Source organism: Salvia hispanica, chromosome 2 (genome assembly GCF_023119035.1).
Source record: "Salvia hispanica cultivar TCC Black 2014 chromosome 2, UniMelb_Shisp_WGS_1.0, whole genome shotgun sequence".
NCBI lineage: Eukaryota > Viridiplantae > Streptophyta > Magnoliopsida > Lamiales > Lamiaceae > Salvia > Salvia hispanica.
In genome coordinates, this window is record NC_062966.1 from 9618926 (window position 1) to 9638413 (window position 19488).

At 40.1% G+C, this 19488-nt stretch overlaps 2 protein-coding genes across 2 annotated transcripts; both read left to right on the forward strand.

Annotated features, from left to right (window-relative positions):
- Positions 1 to 2247: 2247 nt before the first annotated feature.
- On the forward strand, positions 2248 to 3635 carry LOC125203691 (E3 ubiquitin-protein ligase ATL6-like). Its single transcript, XM_048102098.1, has one exon. The coding sequence runs from the start codon at positions 2316 to 2318 to the stop codon at positions 3435 to 3437; it is 1122 nt and encodes a 373-aa protein (XP_047958055.1). The 5' UTR covers positions 2248 to 2315; the 3' UTR covers positions 3438 to 3635.
- Positions 3636 to 4950: 1315 nt separating this feature from the next.
- On the forward strand, positions 4951 to 7272 carry LOC125203152 (receptor-like cytosolic serine/threonine-protein kinase RBK2). Its single transcript, XM_048101451.1, has 9 exons — positions 4951 to 5085; positions 5245 to 5327; positions 5405 to 5737; positions 5939 to 6190; positions 6264 to 6418; positions 6495 to 6574; positions 6662 to 6797; positions 6877 to 7026; positions 7083 to 7272. Exons 1-9 carry the CDS (start codon positions 5054 to 5056, stop codon positions 7248 to 7250), a joined length of 1389 nt encoding a protein of 462 aa, XP_047957408.1. The 5' UTR covers positions 4951 to 5053; the 3' UTR covers positions 7251 to 7272.
- Positions 7273 to 19488: the final 12216 nt, after the last annotated feature.

Consider the following 19488-nt stretch of genomic DNA (forward strand, 5'->3'; position numbering starts at 1 on the left):
TTTATATACATGTACATAAATTAATAAATATAAGGTATATACCTGAAAAAGCTAATAATACAAGGCATAAGCCTGCCACTGCCACCCACTGTCTACTAACTAAAAGCACGAATGATTTATTTTTTCCCACTTGAATGATTAATAAAATGCATTAAGTTGGGGATTAAGATATTTTTTTGTAAACAAAAGGGATACACAATTACAGCACAAATCATGCAGAATTCTTTGTGGAATGTGCCTAATATATTTAATCTATTTGGAGGGCATCTCTAACATTTGTCATGGTTTATACAGCAGAATCTATACTTAAGTTATAACCGAAAATGATTACTATTGTTTGATAATACTGGAGTACTATTTATTGTTTTTGTTATATGAATGTGTAAACTTTGATTTAATGAAGAATAATTATTTTTCGAGAACATTTAGAAAAGGAGTAGTATTTTGTGAGATAGAACGAGTTTTTTATATTTTATATTTTTTATTTTTCATTATGTTAAATCTATAGGCGGGACCATCGTTATCTCATAGTCGTCAAATTTGGCCTAATGCTTTCCCACTGTTGACTCCTGATCTCGTGCCAACCTTGGGCCAAATAAAATAAAAGTTGCAAGTATATTTGAGATGGGACATAATTTGAATAAAGAAATGAAACAAATCAATTGTTCAGCTGATAAGTTTGAGAAGAGAAGTTTCCGATAAGAGAGCCCACGTAAGTCGCTAGCCGCCACCCAGTCTTGCCCCACTTGATAAATATACACAACCCTATGCTTCTAAATTCCAGAATATCAGTGATGGATCCATGACTCATAAACGGAGGGCGCGAAATATATATTAATAGGTTGGTTTAGGACGAAAATGACAATTTTTCTCGATTTTCAGGGCGACGTCGGGGCAAACGGAGGGGGCGAACATGGTAATTTTAAGTCCGGATTAGAGAAAATTAGTCGCACGGAGCGGGCGACCGCCCCCTCTTGCCCCTCTAGATCCGCCAGTGCAAAACACTATCGTCAATCGCCATTCAAATTTTTAATCTTTTATTAATTTATGGGATCATTATTTATATCACAAATAGTCTAGTGTGATGAACGAAAACTGCGGGAAAATGTAAAATTATCATGATTAAATTGATCAAAAATTTTTTTATCGAAATACAAGGAAATAAGGTTAACATAATCCATAATTTCGGTTGTGATTAAAGCCATTTTTGTTTTTTTATTCTATAGTACTCCCTCCGTTCCAACTAAGTTAGAGACAAAACTTTTGGGCACGGATGTTAAGAAGTTGTGTTCAAAAGTAAGAGAGAGAAATAAAATAGGAGAAATAAAGAGATAATAAAGTAAGTCATGGAATAAAGTAGGGGTGACAAATCGTGCGTGTTGTGTCGTTATCGTGTCGACACATAACGACACGACACGATAACAACAACCACGAACACGAACCGTTAAGAAAACTCCAAACACGAACACGACCCGCTACCCTCAGACACGAACACGACACAAACCATTTCGGGTCAACACGACACGATAACAACAAATATATGACACGACACAATAACGACACTATAATAATAATATTATAATATAAAAATATTATTTCTTATATTAAATTAAAAATTTTAAAATAAATAATACTCCCTTCGTCCCGCTTTAGGAGTCCCGATTGAGTCGGGCACATGTTTTAAGAAAAAAGTGTTTGAGTGCGTAATAAATAAATATTATAGTGGATGTTGGGACCCACTTTTAACACTTTCTAGGCATTTTTTATTAATTTATCTCAACTGAGACTCCTAAAGCGGGACGCCCAAAATTGATCAACCGGGACTCCTAAAGTGGGACGGGGGGAGTAAAACAATAATATTGTAATATATTAATATTATTCCTTAACGTGTAACACAAACACGACACGAAGTTTTCGTGTCCTTATCGTGTCGACACGATAAGGACACGAATCCAATAAGCCTTGTCACATACCCATTAATTTCGTGCGGGTTCGTGTCGTGCCAAAAATTGTCAGTCCTAGAATAAAGTAAGAGTGATTAGATGTTTTATTTTTTATTAAAAAAGGGAAATGACTCAACTTAGTTGAGATATCCCAAAAAGGAATACGACTCAACTTAGATGGGACGGAAGGAGTAATATTTTTTATATTAAAAGCACACATTCCATTCAACTCTACTCAACGACAATTTCGCTTCCTTATATTCATTCAACTCTTCTCAACGACATTTCACTTCCTTGTAGTCGTATCGTCCCCAGCAGTATATATATGCACACAAATCTAGCCACAAAAACATTTTAACACCCATAACCAAAATGAAGGAGCAGCTCTTCGGCAAATGCCATGGCATCTTCTTCTTCATCTTCCTCTTCCTCTCACAGGGGGCAGCCCAATCGGTCCCCACCCCGGAAAACAACCCCACCATGTACGCCCGCTTCACCCCTTCCATGGCTGTCATCATTTCCATCCTCGTCGCCGCGCTCTTCTTCGTGGGCTTCTTCGCCATCTACATCCGCCACTGCTTCGACTCCTCCTCCTCCGGTGGGGCCAGCGTCAGGCGCGGCGGCCTCTCCCTCCTCCGGGCACGCCGAGCCGCCGCCGCCCGCGGCCTGGAGGCGTCGGTGATCGAGACGTTCCCGACCTTCTCCTACTCGGAGGTGAAGGACCACCAGATCGGCAAGGGCGCCCTCGAGTGCGCCGTCTGCCTCAACGAGTTCGAGGACCACGAAACGCTGCGTTTGCTGCCCAAGTGCGACCACGTCTTCCACCCCGACTGCATCGACGCCTGGCTCGCTTCCCACACCACCTGCCCGGTCTGCCGCGCCGATCTCGTCCCGCAGACCGGTTCCGAACCGGTCCAACCGCCCGACGATGCAGTCGTAATAAGTGAACCGAGAGACAACGACCAGCAGATTGTAATCCAAGTGGACGAAGAAGAGCGAAACCCGAGCTTCGAGGTGCCAAACCGGAGGCCGAAAATGGTCGGTTTGGGTAAGTTCCGGTCGCATTCGACCGGGCACTCGCTGGTCCAACCGGGTGAGAATCTGGAGCGGTTCACTCTGAGGTTACCCGAGGGAGTGAGGAAGGAGGTGATGGACCGGGCGAAGCTGAACCGGTCTAGAAGTCTTGCGGTCGGACTAGAAAGGGAAGGTAGTTCGAGGAAAGGATACCGGGCCGGGGGAGAAGAGGAAAGCAGCCGGGCCGGGAGGTTCAATAGGCGACTTGAGCTACCCGGTCGAGGAGCGAATGCGGACCGGTGGGCGTTTTTCACGAGAGGGATATCGTTCCGATCGCCGAGGGTGGTGGCGGATAGCGGCGAAGGATCCACTTCGAAGAGGAGCGGCAGCAAGACGCCGGTGAAGATGCCTTCATTCAAGTGCTTGGAACCAAAGACCGACGGGGATGACAATCGACCATTTTCTGAGCCGCCGGTTTAGATAGTCAAAATTTGGCCATGCAGTAGGGATAGGTTCAGTGGGGTCCGAAGAGGGAAAAAGTCAAACTAGCTATTTTGATTATTCCATGGAATTGGATACTAAATATTTCATTGTTTTGAGTTTTTTCGTCCATAAAACGCAAATGTATTGATTCTTCTCTCTTTTTTTACAATTGATTATTTGTTTACCGTTCTTCGATATGATCATCTTTTCTGAGTAAGTATATATTACTATTTACTTGGTTTAAGGTGGAAATATTATTTTTTAGTTTTCGAGGCAAACGGAAAAAGCGGACATGACAATTTTACGTTCAGATAAGAGGAAATTAGTTGTATGGGGCAGCCGCCCCCTCCCCCCGAGATCCGCTAGTGCTTATGGGAAAGAGGAAGTGAATGTCGTAAATGACTTTTGTTTGTTTGTTCAAAATTTTATCTAATGTTATTGTATGGTATTTGGGATCTAAGATTCTAAAAGGGTCATTACCGCGATATTTAACCAATAGAAGAATAAGTAACTAATTAGTTTAATAAACTATGTTGTACTATATATACATGAAAAAAGATCACCCGAGTTTGAAAATTAATAATTGACCACATATGGACTAGCTTAAAAGCAATTACCTTTCCTGAGCAATTATTTGAATGCTATGACAACGATATAATTATGGAAGTTAGTGCCCGTGGTCAATTTGAAAAGTACTACTACTTCCTTCTATTTTGGTCGGAATTTCATTAGATTATTAAATATTAAATGGCAAAATGTCAAAACATAAAAAATACTAGTAAAACAATTACTTCATGAAAGATTGAAAGTTTACCCTGTTAGGATTTATAAAAAATAAATACGTTGACAAGGTATTTTGAAAGAGAGACAAAGAGCACTGGCAATTTAGTTTCCAGTTACAACCATAATTTGCCATTCTCCTAAATCAAATCAATCGTCATAAAACATGGTGGAATTGGTGATCTCGTTATTCAGAAATCACATCATTAAACAATGTCAATATTGCGGAAATCGAATAAAAGAATTTTCTTTCAAGGAAAAATACCAGGACACTATTTTCACAGGGGCAGAATAATGGATGTTAGGCGGAGTCAATAATTATTTTTGGTCACCAATAAATAAGTCATTGCTATTTAGGTCAGTTTAAGTGGCTTTAAAATCTTCGTTGCCAATTATCCTTTAGTCATATCATTATGCGTTTCAGTTGTTTGAAAATTCATCACTTTTTTTTTATACATGGAAATTTATAAGTGAAAATAACTCGTTACGTTATCTTGCATTATTATCCTATTCCTCTATCATTGATGGAGAAGAGAAAAAATAGGAGATCTCCTTATATAGATGAAAATGTTCTTTGGTTTTTACTTTTCTTATTTTTTCCTAAACACTTAGGCAAATTACATAAAACTTTTGAAACCTATTTTAGTAAACATACATAAAAAAACAGTTTTTTTCTGTGATTCTGATTTTTATCCCTGGAAAAGATTTATTTATGACGATATAAAAAACAAAAAGATGATTGCGGATCATTTGTTTTTGGCAGCAAATGTTTCTTGTATACTTAAATGCTTCCAAAAACAAATATATTCCTTGTATATTAACACTTGGTTTACATGGCCGATCAAGAAATTGTTCCTGTCCGCCGGTAAGCTCTAACATTAATTAATTATGCCCTTTTTTCTTTGAATGTAAATTTTTTTTCTAATATTATTCTTAGAGATGTTGGTAAATATTTCCTAATTTTACGATCAAAGTATTTTCGATATTGGTAGGCTTTTTTTATTTTAATTTTTTTGAGATGCAGGAAACATGCAAAAGACCCTTCTATAGGAACACCAACATACCAAAAGTTTGCATTCTCATTCCCTTGCTCTACTTCTGCACAAGGTAACGTTAAAATTAACATGTTATTTTCTCTATTCATTTTATCATTTGAACTACTAATTTATTTCATTTTTCTGTAGACTTGAGAGCTTACGACACAGAGCAAGAAGACACGAGCAAGGAAGCCGTGAAATATGAGACGGAGACAGAGGCAGAAACGGAAGTGGTGAAATATGAGGAAAAACCCCCGATAAAGAAATGTGGTAGCAAGACCTCGTGGGGGTGGAGAAGATTCGTGAAGCTTTGGAAGAAGAGCCCCATCAAGAGAATACCAGTGCCTAAAGCTGTCTCAAGAAGATTAAGCAGAACTTCTAGGCAAAATAGTTTTGACATTGATAGTAGCCCCTTCAAATATACTTGGAAAACTTTCACATATCCACAGCTCAAAACTGCAACCAACAACTTTAGCCCAGGTATGCTAATTACCACCTTACTCAATATTAGTTCGCTGATTCATTAATATATGTAAAGTTTCGCAATATTGAAAGTCCACAACTGATATATTTTGTGATGCCAACTAATATTAATGAATTAATGAACTGATATGGTTTCCCAATTCTCATATATTGCTACTCAACTATATGAGTATTGTATTAATGAAAAGTGAGTATTAGAGAACTTGATTGGGAAAGGAGGTTACTCTGAAGTATACAAAGGGTGTTTGGCAAATGAGGAATGTGTAGCAATCAAGAGGCTGAACAAGGGAGTGCCAGAAGAGGATGTGTTTAATTTCTTATCTGAGATTGGAATCATTGCACATCTTAATCATCCAAACACTGCAAGAATGATTGGATATGGAGTTGAAGGAGGAGCCTTTCTTGTTCTCCAATTATCACCATTAGGAAGTTTGGGTGCAATGCTTCATCGTAATACCCTTTCCATCAATTTAATTTTAAAAATATACTACTTTCACATTCAAATAATAGCAAATTATTGTAGATTCGGATACAAAATTGGAGTGGAGCAAGAGGTATAAGATAATGCTAGGGGTAGCAGAAGGCCTACATTATCTACATGAATGTTGCGAGCGAAGAATTATTCACAGAGATATTAAAGTCGATAACGTCCTTTTATCCGAAGATTTCGAGCCCCAGGTAAATAACTAGACACTGCTTTAGTTAATCTGTTGTACATTGATGAACTAATTGGCTACATATTGTGATGAAATAGATTTGTGATTTTGGGCTCTCAAAATGGTTACCTAAACATTGGTCCCATCACAATGCCACCAAGTTTGAAGGCACATTTGGGTGTGTACGTATTTCATAATTATTAATTATCAAACATAAATACTAGTATTTCCTAGCTAGGTATTTTATGATTGAAATAATTGGCAGATACTTTGCTCCCGAGTATTTTATGCATGGAATCGTTGATGAGAAAATCGACATATTTTCATTCGGTGTTCTACTTTTAGAGCTCATAACCGGGCGTCAAGCAATAGATGAGTCCAAGAACAGCCTTGTGCTTTGGGTACCTTTTTCATTTTTGGTTTCACAATTCAAAAAAAAAAGTGTGATTGTAATTGCAAAATGGTAAATGTGATGTGTAGGCAAAACCATTGCTGGATGAGAATGCAGTTGAGGAGCTAGTTGACCCAAATTTGGAAAATGAGTATGTTGGAGAGCAAATGGGTTGGGTGATTTCGACTGCCAATTTGTGCATTCAGCAAAGTCCAGTTCTTAGGCCTCAAATGCACCAGGTACATTTCATACAATACTCATTTTATACATCACTATTTAATCAAATTATTGATAGGTGATTGAACTATTAAGAGGGGAAAGTAATGAAAAACGAGGGAGCCCGAAAGGAAAGAAGAAGCAGTCGCATCAGAGAACTTACTCTGAAGAACTTTCTTATGTAGATGAGTACAACTCAACTAAGTGTTTGATTCGTCCTAATAATAAACATGATAATTTCCAATGACAACCTATAGCCATAGATTCATTCCTAGTTAAATGTTCTTTTAACTTCTTGTAAATGCAAAGATTTTTTCCCTTTTTGGGCTTTGTAGATATCATTTTCTCCTTTTATTTGATGCATGGAAAGTATGCGAGTTATTATTAATAGAGAATGGCTGTGAGCAATGGAGAAAGAAGCTACCGTTAGAGAAGGTAGTTAAGCTGTTGATGTGGTTAGATAGTTGGTATAATATTTTTTTTTTAAAGTCATGCACACCCATTTTCAAGCTAAGCAATAAATCAGAATATTCCCCTTTTTCACTCTACCCTATCAAAACCAATAAATTCTAAGTTCTTCCCAATTAACTCTTGATGCTCGTTAGTCGTTCTCCATTCGTTGTCGATCATGATTCAGCGAGTTAGTTGCGAATGATCTACCAGACCAGTTACCACCAATGAGGGATATTCAACATCATATTGACTTAGTGCCTGGTGCCAGCCTTCCAAATCTGCCAAATTATCGAATGAGTCCACAAGAAGGGGAGATATTAAGAGAGAAGATCGAAGAGTTACTGCAAAAGGGATTTATTAGAGAAAGTATGAGTCCTTGCGCAGTACCAGTTTTGCTCGTTAGAAAGAAGGATGGCAGTTGGTGGATGTGTGTTGATAGTCGATCAATAAACAGGATCACTATCAAATATTGTTTTCCGATTCCTCGCCTTGACGATATGTTAGATATGTTGGAGGGTTCTAAGTTGTTCACTAAGATTGACTTGCGCAGCGGGTACCACCAGCTACGAATTCGACCGGGGGATGAGTGGAAGACAACTTTCAAGACGAAGGAGGGGTTGTACGAGTGGTTAGTCATGCCATTTGGGCTATCTAATGAGCCTGGCACTTTTATGCGTTTGATGAATCAAGTTTTACGCCCTTTTGCTTGAAAGTTTGTAGTAGTATATTTCGATGACATTCTGATTTACAGCAAGAGTGAGGACGAGCACCTCGACCACCTACATCAAGTGCTAATAGTCTTACAGAAAAACAAGTTAACGTCAATCTCAAGAAATGCACCTTCTTGACCGACAACTTGTTATTTTTGGGATTTGTGATTAGTTCTGAGGGAATCAAGGTGGATGAAGAGAAAGTAAGAGCAATTCGTGAATGGCCTACTCCGAAATCAACAACACAGGTGAGAAAGTAAGAGCAATTCATGGGCTAGCTACATTTTATCGGAGGTTCATTCGAGACTTCGGTACTATAATGGCTCCTATTACCGAGTGTACAAAGAAGGGTAAATTCAATTGGGGTGAGGAGGCTTATCGAAGTTTTGCAATCATTAAGGAGAAATTAAGCACTGCCCCAGTCTTGGCATTACCTAGTTTTGAAAAGGTGTTCGAGGTAGAGTGTGATGCAAGTGGAGTTGGGATTGGAGCTATTCTCTCCCAAGAGAAGCGACCAATTGCATATTTTAGTGAAAAGTTGAATGATACGCGGCGGAAGTGGAGTACCTACGACCAACAGTTTTATGCAATCGTGCGAGCCTTGAAACAATGAGAGCACTACCTAGTCCAAAAGCAGTTTGTGCTTTACACCAACCATCAGGCATTGAAGTTTCTCAACAATCAAAGAAATGTGGATATCATGCATGTGTAGTGGACAAATTTCTTGCAAAAGTTTCCATTTGTGATCAAGCATAAAAGTGGTACACTAAATCGTGCGGCTGATGCATTAAGTCGAAGGGCTGCCTTACTTACAACACTTAGCGAGGAGGTGATAGGTCTTGAATGCTTGAAGGAGATATACAAGGGAGATGTAGACTTTGGGCAGATTTTAGGGAAGTGTATTTTACAAGGTCATGCAGAAGATTTTTATATTAGTGAGGGGTTCCTATTTCGAGATAATCGCTTATGTATCCCAAGGACTTCCTTGCGTGAGCAATTGGTGCGAGATCTGCATGGTGATGGTTTAAGTGGACATTTAGGGCGAGACAAGACCATTCACAGTGTAGAATAGCGGTATTTCTGGCCACAATTGAAGCGTGATGTCGGAAGCATTGTGAGTAAGTGTTACATTTGCCAAGTTTTTAAAGGGCAAGCGCAAAATACAGGTTTACCCCTCTACCAGTTCCTAGTGGCATCTTGGAAGACTTATCTATGGACTTCGTGTTGGGATTACCTAGCAACCAACGAGGGGTAGATTCAGTTTTTGTTGTTGTTGACAGGTTTTCAAAGATGACTCATATTATACCATGTCGGAAGACCTCTGATGCTTCTCATATAGCTAGATTGTTCTTTAAGGAAGTGGTGCGACTCCATGGCACTCCAAAGACAATTACTTCCGATCGAGATGTCAAGTTTCTTAGTCATTTCTGGATTGTGCTTTGGAGAATGTTCGACACTTCTCTCAACCGCAGTACAACTGCACACCCGCAGACCGACGGGCAAACTGAAGTTACAAATCGAACACTTGGGGATCTAATCCGTTGCATTTGTGGGGACAAGCCGAAGCAGTGGGATCATGCTTTATCACAGGCCGAGTTCGTATACAACATTGTTGTACACAATGCTACTGGCATGTCTCCATCTGTTTTGGTGTATAGGGCGGTACCAAAGCATGCAGTTGACCTGGTCAGATTGCCTAAAGGGAAGCATATCAGTATAGCAGCGACAAAGATGGTAGAAGAGGTTTTATATGTACAAGCTGAAGTGAAGAAAAGTTTAGAGCAAACCAATGCCAAGTACAAAGCAGTGGTCGATTGTCATCACTGAGTGAAGGTTTTCAAAGTTGGGGATACGGAAAGAGCGTTTTCCCGCTGGTACTTACAACAAGCTTAAGCCAAGGAAGTATGGACCTTTCAAGATTCTGCAGAAAATTAATGACAATGCGTATGTTGTCAACTTGCCTAGTGATATGGGGATTTCGAAAACTTTCAATGTGGCTGATTTGTATGAATTTCGTGAGGACACCCAGTTATATCCAGATTGTAGCTCGAGGTCGAGCTCTTTTGAAGAAGTGACTGATAAAGGACAAATCAGCAAGGAAGGAAAGTCTAATTAGGGGTCCATAATTAGATAGACAATCTCCAATTGGCAAATTTATTATATTTTCCTATTTTATAATTTTCTTTTTCTTCTTTGTGTTTCCTTTTTTGCATTTAGGGTTTAATTTTCTTAGGAGTATAAATAGGCCGCAGGCATAGACACTTTTGACAGATTTGAACTTTATTTTCTTAGGAATTTTATCATACTTTTCTGGTGGATTCCAGATTGTGTGTTTGGAGGTTTAATTCGTAGAAATTATTCCTCGTTAGAGTGTCTCCAATGGCGGACGTCTCGGTAGGACGTCGCCGACGTCCGACCGGACGTCCGCCGTAGTGGCGTCGAAGGGCGCTCACGCCCGTCCCATAAGCCTGTCGCATGGGCTCGCCCGTCCTCCCCACGGGCGGGCGGATGTGATGCACTTTTTATTAGCACTAAATAAACCTGCAAGTATACAAAGTATATATAGTATAGCTAAAGGTTAGTACCGGATATCGAACACGAGGAAGACGAACACAAAGTGTCTATCCTCTAGTAAGACTCAAATACTATCTGGAAAAACAAGAGGGTTTTGAAAACTTTTGGAAAACTTTTGGAAAACTAAAAAACAAAAGAAAGCATAGACCAACTAAAAGCGAATAAAACATGGAGAAAGACGATAGAGATAAGGGAATCCCAGGGATGTGTGTTCACAGTTATGGTTATACAAAATTCCAAATACAATACCCTAGCACAGTTATTACTTTGATAGAACGAGTCACCTAGCTTATGCTCATGCGATACAAACGTTGATTACAAGATTAGGGTTGTCAATCCTAACACGTAACTCCAAAAAGCTCCTAAGACCCTTGAAAAGTCCTCACTCTCAATTAACAGTGCCGTTTTAAGGGAAGCTAACTGTAGCGTCTACTAAGTGGATCTAACTCGCTAGAACTCTGTCATAGTTATGAAGCAAGTTATATTAAATCATACAAAATTGTGTCACTCAATCATGCAGCATCAAAATTACTTAGGGAAGAAACAAAGTTAAAACAAAACGGATATTAAATAGAAAAAGAAATTTGTATAACCAAAGTCGTTACTAACACATCTCTAGAATCCTATGAGTTTAGTTACACATAAATGAATAAGCTTAAAACATAGATTGAAGGGAAGACAATTTGAACATAAAACTAAAGCAAATTAAACCCGTAGGTTGAATCCTTGTCGTTCTTGATGTTCTTGAAATCCTTCTCCAACTCCTTGCACCAATGAAGTACTCTAGGTCTTGATCTCGATGAAGTATTTTGCAAGTAGAAGTTCTCTCTTTTTGATGAAGCTTGAGGTCTTATTTATAGGGAAAAGCCATTCCTTGTTGTAGAAGGAAAAGATCTCCAAAATATGGTAAATCTGGGCGCAAATCTAGGGCTTCTCGAATTCGCCGCCTTTCTCCGGCGGGCCGCCGCACCTTGGCCGGCGGTCGCCGCATTGGAGTCCAGAGAGTCTGTTCTCTCGGCGGCGAACCGCCGCACGTCTTCCGGCGGTCGCCGGACAAGACTTCTCTTCCAAGCACATTTTTCCGAGGCGGACCGCTGCATTGATCTGCCCGCCGGGCGCCGTCGGTCGCCGCACACATCCGCGGCGGTCGCCGGTCGCCGGTCGCCGTCTCGACTCCAGATTTCCAAACTTGGCGTTTTGTCTCCCTTTTCGGCTTAATTATGCACATTTCTCACAAAACACGTCAAAATACCAAAATAGACAAAATATGCAAATAATGGACATGTAGAGTGACTTTGACATTAAAAACGGACTAAATAATGGCCTTAAAACAGTGCAAAATCCGAGCGTATCGGGACGTCCGCCGTAGTGGCGACACTCGGACGTCCCGGTCGGACGTCCGATTTTTTATATTTAAAAAAAAAAACTCTATAAATAGGGCTCGTTGAACTTCATTTCATTCACACCACTTGTGTTGACAAGTTTCTCTCTCTAAATCTATAAATTTCATTTCTACTACAATGGAGTACAATAGGAACTCCCCTACCACGAGCGGAGGAAACACACCCACGATTCCCACCGGAACGGAGGGAAACTTTGCAGAGATGAATCCCCAAATGGCGGGGATGGCGGGGATGACTCCCAAAATGTTCTACAATATGTTCAATTGGATGAGTCAGATGAGTGGGATGATGCCACGGGCAGCGGGGATGGGCGGTATGCCGACAAATATGGCGGGGGTGGGTGGGATAATGCCCGGGGCAGTGGGGATGGGCGGTATGCCGCCAAATATGGCGGGGGTGGGTGGGATGATGCCCGGGGCTGTGGGGATGGGCGGTACGCCGCCAAATATGGCGGTGGGTGGGTCGATGCATCACAGGAGCCCGATGACGCCTAGGGAATCTGTCTATCGCCCATATATAGATTTGTTGGGTGATGATTCCCCTAGTACTGTTCCGGAAACTCAGTACGCCGACATCAAGACTTTCTCCTTTGAGCAGTTGGGGCAGGAGTTGGGGCTATCGCCGATCCTTGAGACTCCGGATGAGGCGGAGCCTGCTGCAAGGGCCAGGAGCAAAGGCAAGGGCAAGGCTAGGGGCGAGGGTAGGGGCGGGGGTAGGGGCAAGGGCAAAGTCCCGAGCTCTTCCTCGCACATGGGGGCAGAGGAGGAGGAGGGTGAGGATGAGCGAGAGAAGAGGACGATCTGGACCGTGTGGGAAAATGCCGCGCTTGCGAAGGCCTGGATCGGTGTAGTAGAGGATCCCTATATTGGGCCGAACCAATATGTTGACCGATTGTGGCTTCGCATTAGTGAGGCCTACCTCATATGCAAATCGTCTGGGGCGAAGCCTCGCACTTCCGAGCAATGCCGGAAACAGTGGCTTCGGTTGAGGCCTAAGCTCAGTCGTGTTTCCGCCCTCTACCAAAACAACATGCGCATGGCAACCAGCGGCATGTCTGAGGATGATGTGAGGAAACGAGCCTTGGCCCAGTACCCCGACAAAGATTTGAAGATCAAAGATTTTGACCAATGGGAGGCCTTTCTCGTGGTCAGGGATTTGCAAAAGTTTGTTTGTGGGTGTCGAATCGGGCTGGAAGCGGACGAAGATCAACTCTTCCGGTGAGTACAGCAGCAGTGCTAGTTCGCACGAGCTCCCCGAAGCCGAGGAAGTGGCCCCGCTACCACGATCAGACTCTCCGTCGTCGTCGCCCGATGGGACAATAGGCTGCGCAGTGGATGGCGAGGGGAAGCGGCAGCGGCAGCGGGTCCTTCGAGGTCGAATCGGAGGCCCCAGAAGGTGAAGGTAACGACCGTCTCGCCCGCGCGCAGCTAACGAAGACCCTGATGCAGAGCACGAGTAAGTGGTTTAGCACGCACGATCCTGTGTACAAAAGGCTGTGCAAGGATGTGGTCGATGCATGTCGGCGCGATTTAGGAATGCCACCCATTGATGATTATGGCGTCGAGATTGGGGGCGGGGACGTCGGAGGCGGCAGCGGCACGGGCGGCGGGGACGAGGACGAGGACGAGGAGGAGTGAGAGCCGAGGGTTGTGTTTCTCGACTTTTTATGATTATGTAAGTTTTAGGCATTATGTATTTTTTTTAATTATGTAATTTTTTAAAAAGTATTATGTAATTTTTTTAATGAAGTATTCGAATTTTCCCGTATTCCGTGTCGACATTTTAATTCCGTAAATTTAAGTCCATAAATTGAATAATTGTGAATTTTTAATTTTATTGCGGGAAGTCCTAGTGGGAAGTCCTAGTGGAGTGAGAAGTCCTAGTAAAATGGGAAGAGCTAGTGATGACGTGACAGGAAGTTTTTGTGGGAAGTCCTAGTGGAAAGGGCGCCGCCGGAGACACTCTTACGTTTCTGTTCTGCGTTAAAATATGCCTGCAAATTAAAGGAGTACTTGATGAAGAAAGTACTACTCCATAAAGTTGAATAAAAACAACTCCGATGAAAACCATTAAATCATGGGGAGCCCAGCCAATGCTCCATTTTAAAATTTTAACAAACTTTTAGTATGATATGTATGTCGTATTCTTCATGAGGAAATTGCCGGACGAGACTTATTTTTATGGCCGTAATAAAAGTTACGTAAACATATTGCGTTAGAGAATGGAGAAAAGCTGTAAAGTGAATAGAGGCAATTGACTAATATGTGAAAAACTAGGGTCCCATTTATCTATTACTACTACATTATTGCATAGTACTCATACAGAAATACTCGTTCCCAAGTGTAACTTTTATCGAAAGGATGGAGTAAAGTTGCATTGGCAGCAATCAAGTAAATATAAACATATAAATGCATAATGTTAAGTCAGGATAGATGAAATGAGTTCAGACAAAAGTATCCATATATACAAATGAAAAAGCGCCACTTAATTATTTTTCATTGAATATAGTATTTTATTTAGTTGATCATTTTACTTTAGGAACTATGATTATCAGAATTTATAAGATTTTAAATTAATAAAGAAAGTTCTTCTATTGTGATTGGATTTTGTAGTGGTAAAAATAGCTATAAATTATTGGGCTTGATTGTTAATTGCTGCCACTTTATATCAGTCCCCAAACATAAATTATTATTCATCAAGAAATAGGAGACACAAATCCCTCGATGGATTGAACAAGTTACTAGCTTAAGCAATTCTATCTATCTAAGGGACAGTTTTCTAGATATTTATGTAAATACCAGTAGAAATTATTTTTATTTATATGATAATTATAGTCATTTTTAAATTACTTTGTTCTATTTCATTTCTATAGAAATGGGCCTGTAAAGATTTGGGTAGGCATGGCCCACATAATTGAAACAAGATAGCAAAGCTTACCAATTTTGAAAGAAATAAATATGCTCTATTTTAATAGTGTGGATTTACCATCAATTCTCGGATTTCAATGAATTGTTTCCTGTAAAGCAAACATAAGAAATGAATAGATTTGACTCCATTTCTGGCAGTTTTTGGCATTTCTTGTAAAGCAAACATAAGAAATGAACAGGAAGACACACGACTTTTTTTTTGTCATTTGATGTATTAAATTGAGAGTAAATATTTTGTCAGTTTTATTGAGCCCTTTCTTCTTCTACACAATCTTGCAACCTTTTCACTCTATAAAAGACATACAAACACATGATTCATACCTAAATGCTTTGATCATGTAAAGTTAATTTTATGCTTCAGTTTAATTAAAATAATTAATGATGAAAAGGTATATACATAACACAAAGTATAGTAATTTATATATTTGACGAGGTTCAAACTCCACTCTTCATACATCGCATTTGATTTTTACCTGGTAATATTTGACACACATTATGCAATTATTTCATTTCTAGACTTACATCTTTTTGTTATACAAACTGTGAATAGCAAAATTGTTGAATTTATTAAAGTAAACGATCAAAATTCAGTAGGGATTCTCAATTATTTAGAGATTTGTAGCTGAAAATAATCTTCAGATTCATTTAAGCAAAGGTTAGTCACGTATCCATTATTAGTTTTATAATGATGTAATTTTAATATATATTTTAATCTCAATTTAGTTGGTTATGCAAGTAAGTGTTTTGTACTTTCTCCGATTCCTTATAGTTGAGGCGAAACTTTTTGGCACGGAGTTTAAGAAATGGATGTTGAATTTATTAAATAAATAAATAAATAAATAAGAGAGGGAAAAAGGTAGAGAGAATAAAGTAAAAAGTGAATAAAGTAGAGAGAATAAAGTAAAAGAAACATTAAAGTAAGAAAGAGAAAAAAGGTTATTCTCTTGCAAACACAAATTGAAGAATGAGAAGAGGAGTTCAGCTAGTAACACGTGTTCGTTTATGTGCACAACTTACATTCCAGCTGGATGCCACGTCAGCATGGAGATGTAGCAAATCAGCTCAAACAGAAAGGAGAGAGAGGGAAGCTAAGAAGTATAAATATGGAGATCATTTTCTTCATTTGGAGTCATGAAAATAGTGTGTTAGCTTGCGAGCTAGGATCATCGTGAGAATCCAGTGATCCAGTGATTCTACGTTGAGCTAGGGCTGAGGATCGTGGATCCGAAGCATTCTATCATTTCTCTTTATCATGTTGCTCTTGTTATCGTTTCATTATTACCTTGTTATTGTGATTCTCTTATTAACCTACAATTGGTGGTTATCTTGTGAATTGTGGTGTTGATCTTGTTGATTTGGCGTTGATTGGTGTTGTTGTGGTGTGGATTGTGGAGTTGTTGTGTCAATTACGCTGTGGATCGTGCGTAGGTGTGATTGAGCTTGCGATTTCGGTTATTCCATAACTAAAATCACAACAAATGGTATCTAGAGACAACGTTCCTCGGAAAATGACATCGGCGACACGATTGACGGAGGCGGAGAAGATAGAGTTGGAGTGAGAGAGTGTATGAGAGAGGATTGGGGCATCTTTCTACAAAATCCAGCGAGAACAAGAGGAAAAATAGATAAGATATTGAGGTCACTTCAAGACCTGCGCTCAACGATGGAGACAATGGATGCGAGTTCCGGCAGCGGTAAATCACAATTGGAGCTTCCTAAATTCTCCGACAATCTGGATTTTCATAAATCAATTGATGTTGATCGAGCAATTGCTGATGAAGATCTAATGGAGCAACATAGCAATGGAAGATATGAAGAAATGGATACAGAGTTGGAGATCGGAGTCGAGAATTGCGCGTGAGTGTCAAAGGAAATTGAGGATGTTGAATTTTTGGAGGTAGGGGTGACTCCATTGCAGAAAATAGAGGAGATGGAGGTATTCATGCCTCTGCCTCATGACGAGAAATCAACGGAGGTAAAGAAGGGGGGTGATTTGGAGGAGGATAAACTCAAGGGGACTGAACTCCTATCACATACTCGACAAAATGCGCCAGTTAGTGAGCTGAGTGTGGTTTTACCTGTCTTGACATGTTATAACTTTTCACTGTCGTGGCTGTTTAATTGGTTTCCGAGTCCTATGGTGAAGCTGAAGTTCATGGCTTAGAATGATGAAGAGATGGGTGGTGAGCATAATGTGCAACGGGCATCGGCTAAGGCAGTGGAGGACCAAATTCTTATGGTTTCAGTGGAGGAATTAGGTTGGTTACTTGATAGAGATTATGATGCCTCTATGATTAATAAAATCTTTGAAGTTGAGAGTGGAGAGTTGAAAAAGATGGAGCATTGAAGTACTGTGGTTATTTTTTAGCTGCGTGCACAAAATGGAATATCAAGTTTCCTGGGTCCAGAGAATCCACTAGATCACAAGGTCTAGGAACTCGCGGAATGCTGAAAGATCTCGATCGTTGGACACACAGTATATCACTTCAAAACCCTCAACCCACCCGCGTATACTAGAATTAGTATAGGGAAGTAGGGATCGATCCCACGAGGACATATGCGAAATCATGCATTTAAAGGGCTTTTGGGTGGTATGACTGCTGCCACGCAAATTTGAGTTGATGAACTTATACTAGACAAAGGAAAAGAAATTTAACTATATCTAGATCTAAGAACAGGAAAACAACCACGTAACACAGATTGACATTATATCATCACTATCTCAAATCAACTTCCTAGATCTAGTAATATTGCTACCTAATCTAGCTAGACAGACTCGATGCATGCAGTGGGGACCATTTTCCCGAAAATAGAAGTGTACGACCAAAAAGTTGCAAAATAACCAACTCTAAGCCTAACTACCTACAAACGCAAAGCATCATCGGAATTTAACTGAAACATAATGAAAACAGAACAACGCTAGCAACTCAACGGCGACCAACAAATTGGACGTCCGAAAAACGCCGAGAAACCCAACAAAAACTCAGATCTCTATCTCTAGACGAAGTAAAGCAAAAATGAAAGCAGAAATTCAAAAATCCATGCACAATTCAGTTCCCCTGTTCAGATCCACACTTCGGATGCTAAATCCACTCCGGATCCAAGCATCCGAGACAAACTCCGATCAAAATCATCTCCATAACTACAGATTCGCCGATTCTCCACAGATCAACAACAACAACCACAGATCAACTCATATTCCCCAGATCAAGTACACAAAACATCCAACACAGAGAATAACAATCAACCTCCAAAGAAAACTCCTCAAAACAGAGAATCAACATAAATCAACAAAGAATCAACACCTTCATAACATGAAATAAAATTCATAGATAAACAGCAAGTAGCAAACGGACAATTGACTTCGAAACGACGAAGTTCGATAGAAATCAAAACATAAATGCTGAAAAGAAAATGATTGTATCTTCGCCCTCCTTGAGGACGGTGTTGCACAGAATTTCCCGAAGATGAAACCACTACTCTACCCCAGAATTCCCATTTCCCCAAGTGTGTGTGAGAGCTGAGAGCTATATCGTCTATGTCATGTGTGTTGCATGCTCCTCCTTATATAGGCGTGGAAGTGGGTCCGACAAGGGCTCTTTTGTGTGAATAGTCTTCTTTGCCCTCAGCTTCGGACAAGGGCAATTTGAAATGAAAATTACATGTTACTTAGCCATATCAACAAGATTTTCAAATATTTTTGCACAAAATCATCATTGGCAACTCCTCCAACAAATCCTCACACTCGTTCAAACATCACTTTCTCTCACCCTACTATCATTCTACCCAAGGGAAATTATTAAACACACTAAGAAAACAAGAAAAACATTCCTAAAAAGAAACAAAAACACAAAAACAACTGGAATAAAGAAACAAGGAAACACTCCCCAAAATCCACAATCAAGAATATCATAAGTTAAGATTACATGCCCACATATCATCATCAAATAGCATCAAAAGAATAGGGGTACAGACGGGGTATCATCAAATAGAGAGAGATAGAGATAGAAGAGTAAAAGGAAATCCACTAGACACCCCCCAAACTTATTCTAAGCAAAGCTAGGATAAGTTTGAAAGAGAGTGGATCTTCCATGGACCTTCACTATCGAAGCATTGAAGGGGACCTAGCCGTTGAAGCAAGTCCCGACATGGTTGTTGTGCAACCTTGTAATCTAACTTGGCCAAGGCATTCCATTTGTAAATCTCTTCATCATTTCGAAGGTTGACCCCGCATTTTTGTACCTACAAATAGAGAGCATTAGATGGCAATGTAACCAAAACCTAGAGAAACTATTAACCACATAAAGTAAATGTACTCCCCCAAACTTAGCTCAAAGTTTAGCATACAACAAATTAAAACCATGGAGTACTTTTCACTAATCTCTCTATCATCAAACTAATAACTTGAAACACAAGTG

Bases quoted from the DNA above. Each gene is read 5' to 3' on its own strand.
- LOC125203691 (XM_048102098.1), top strand. From the start codon at position 2,316: ATGAAGGAGCAGCTCTTCGGCAAATGCCATGGCATCTTCTTCTTCATC.
- LOC125203152 (XM_048101451.1), top strand. From the start codon at position 5,054: ATGGCCGATCAAGAAATTGTTCCTGTCCGCCG. The intron at 5,086-5,244 runs GTAAGCTCTAAC...TTTGAGATGCAG, and splicing joins GAAATTGTTCCTGTCCGCCG to GAAACATGCAAAAGACCCTT. The intron at 6,575-6,661 runs GTGTGTACGTAT...AATAATTGGCAG, and splicing joins AAGTTTGAAGGCACATTTGG to ATACTTTGCTCCCGAGTATT.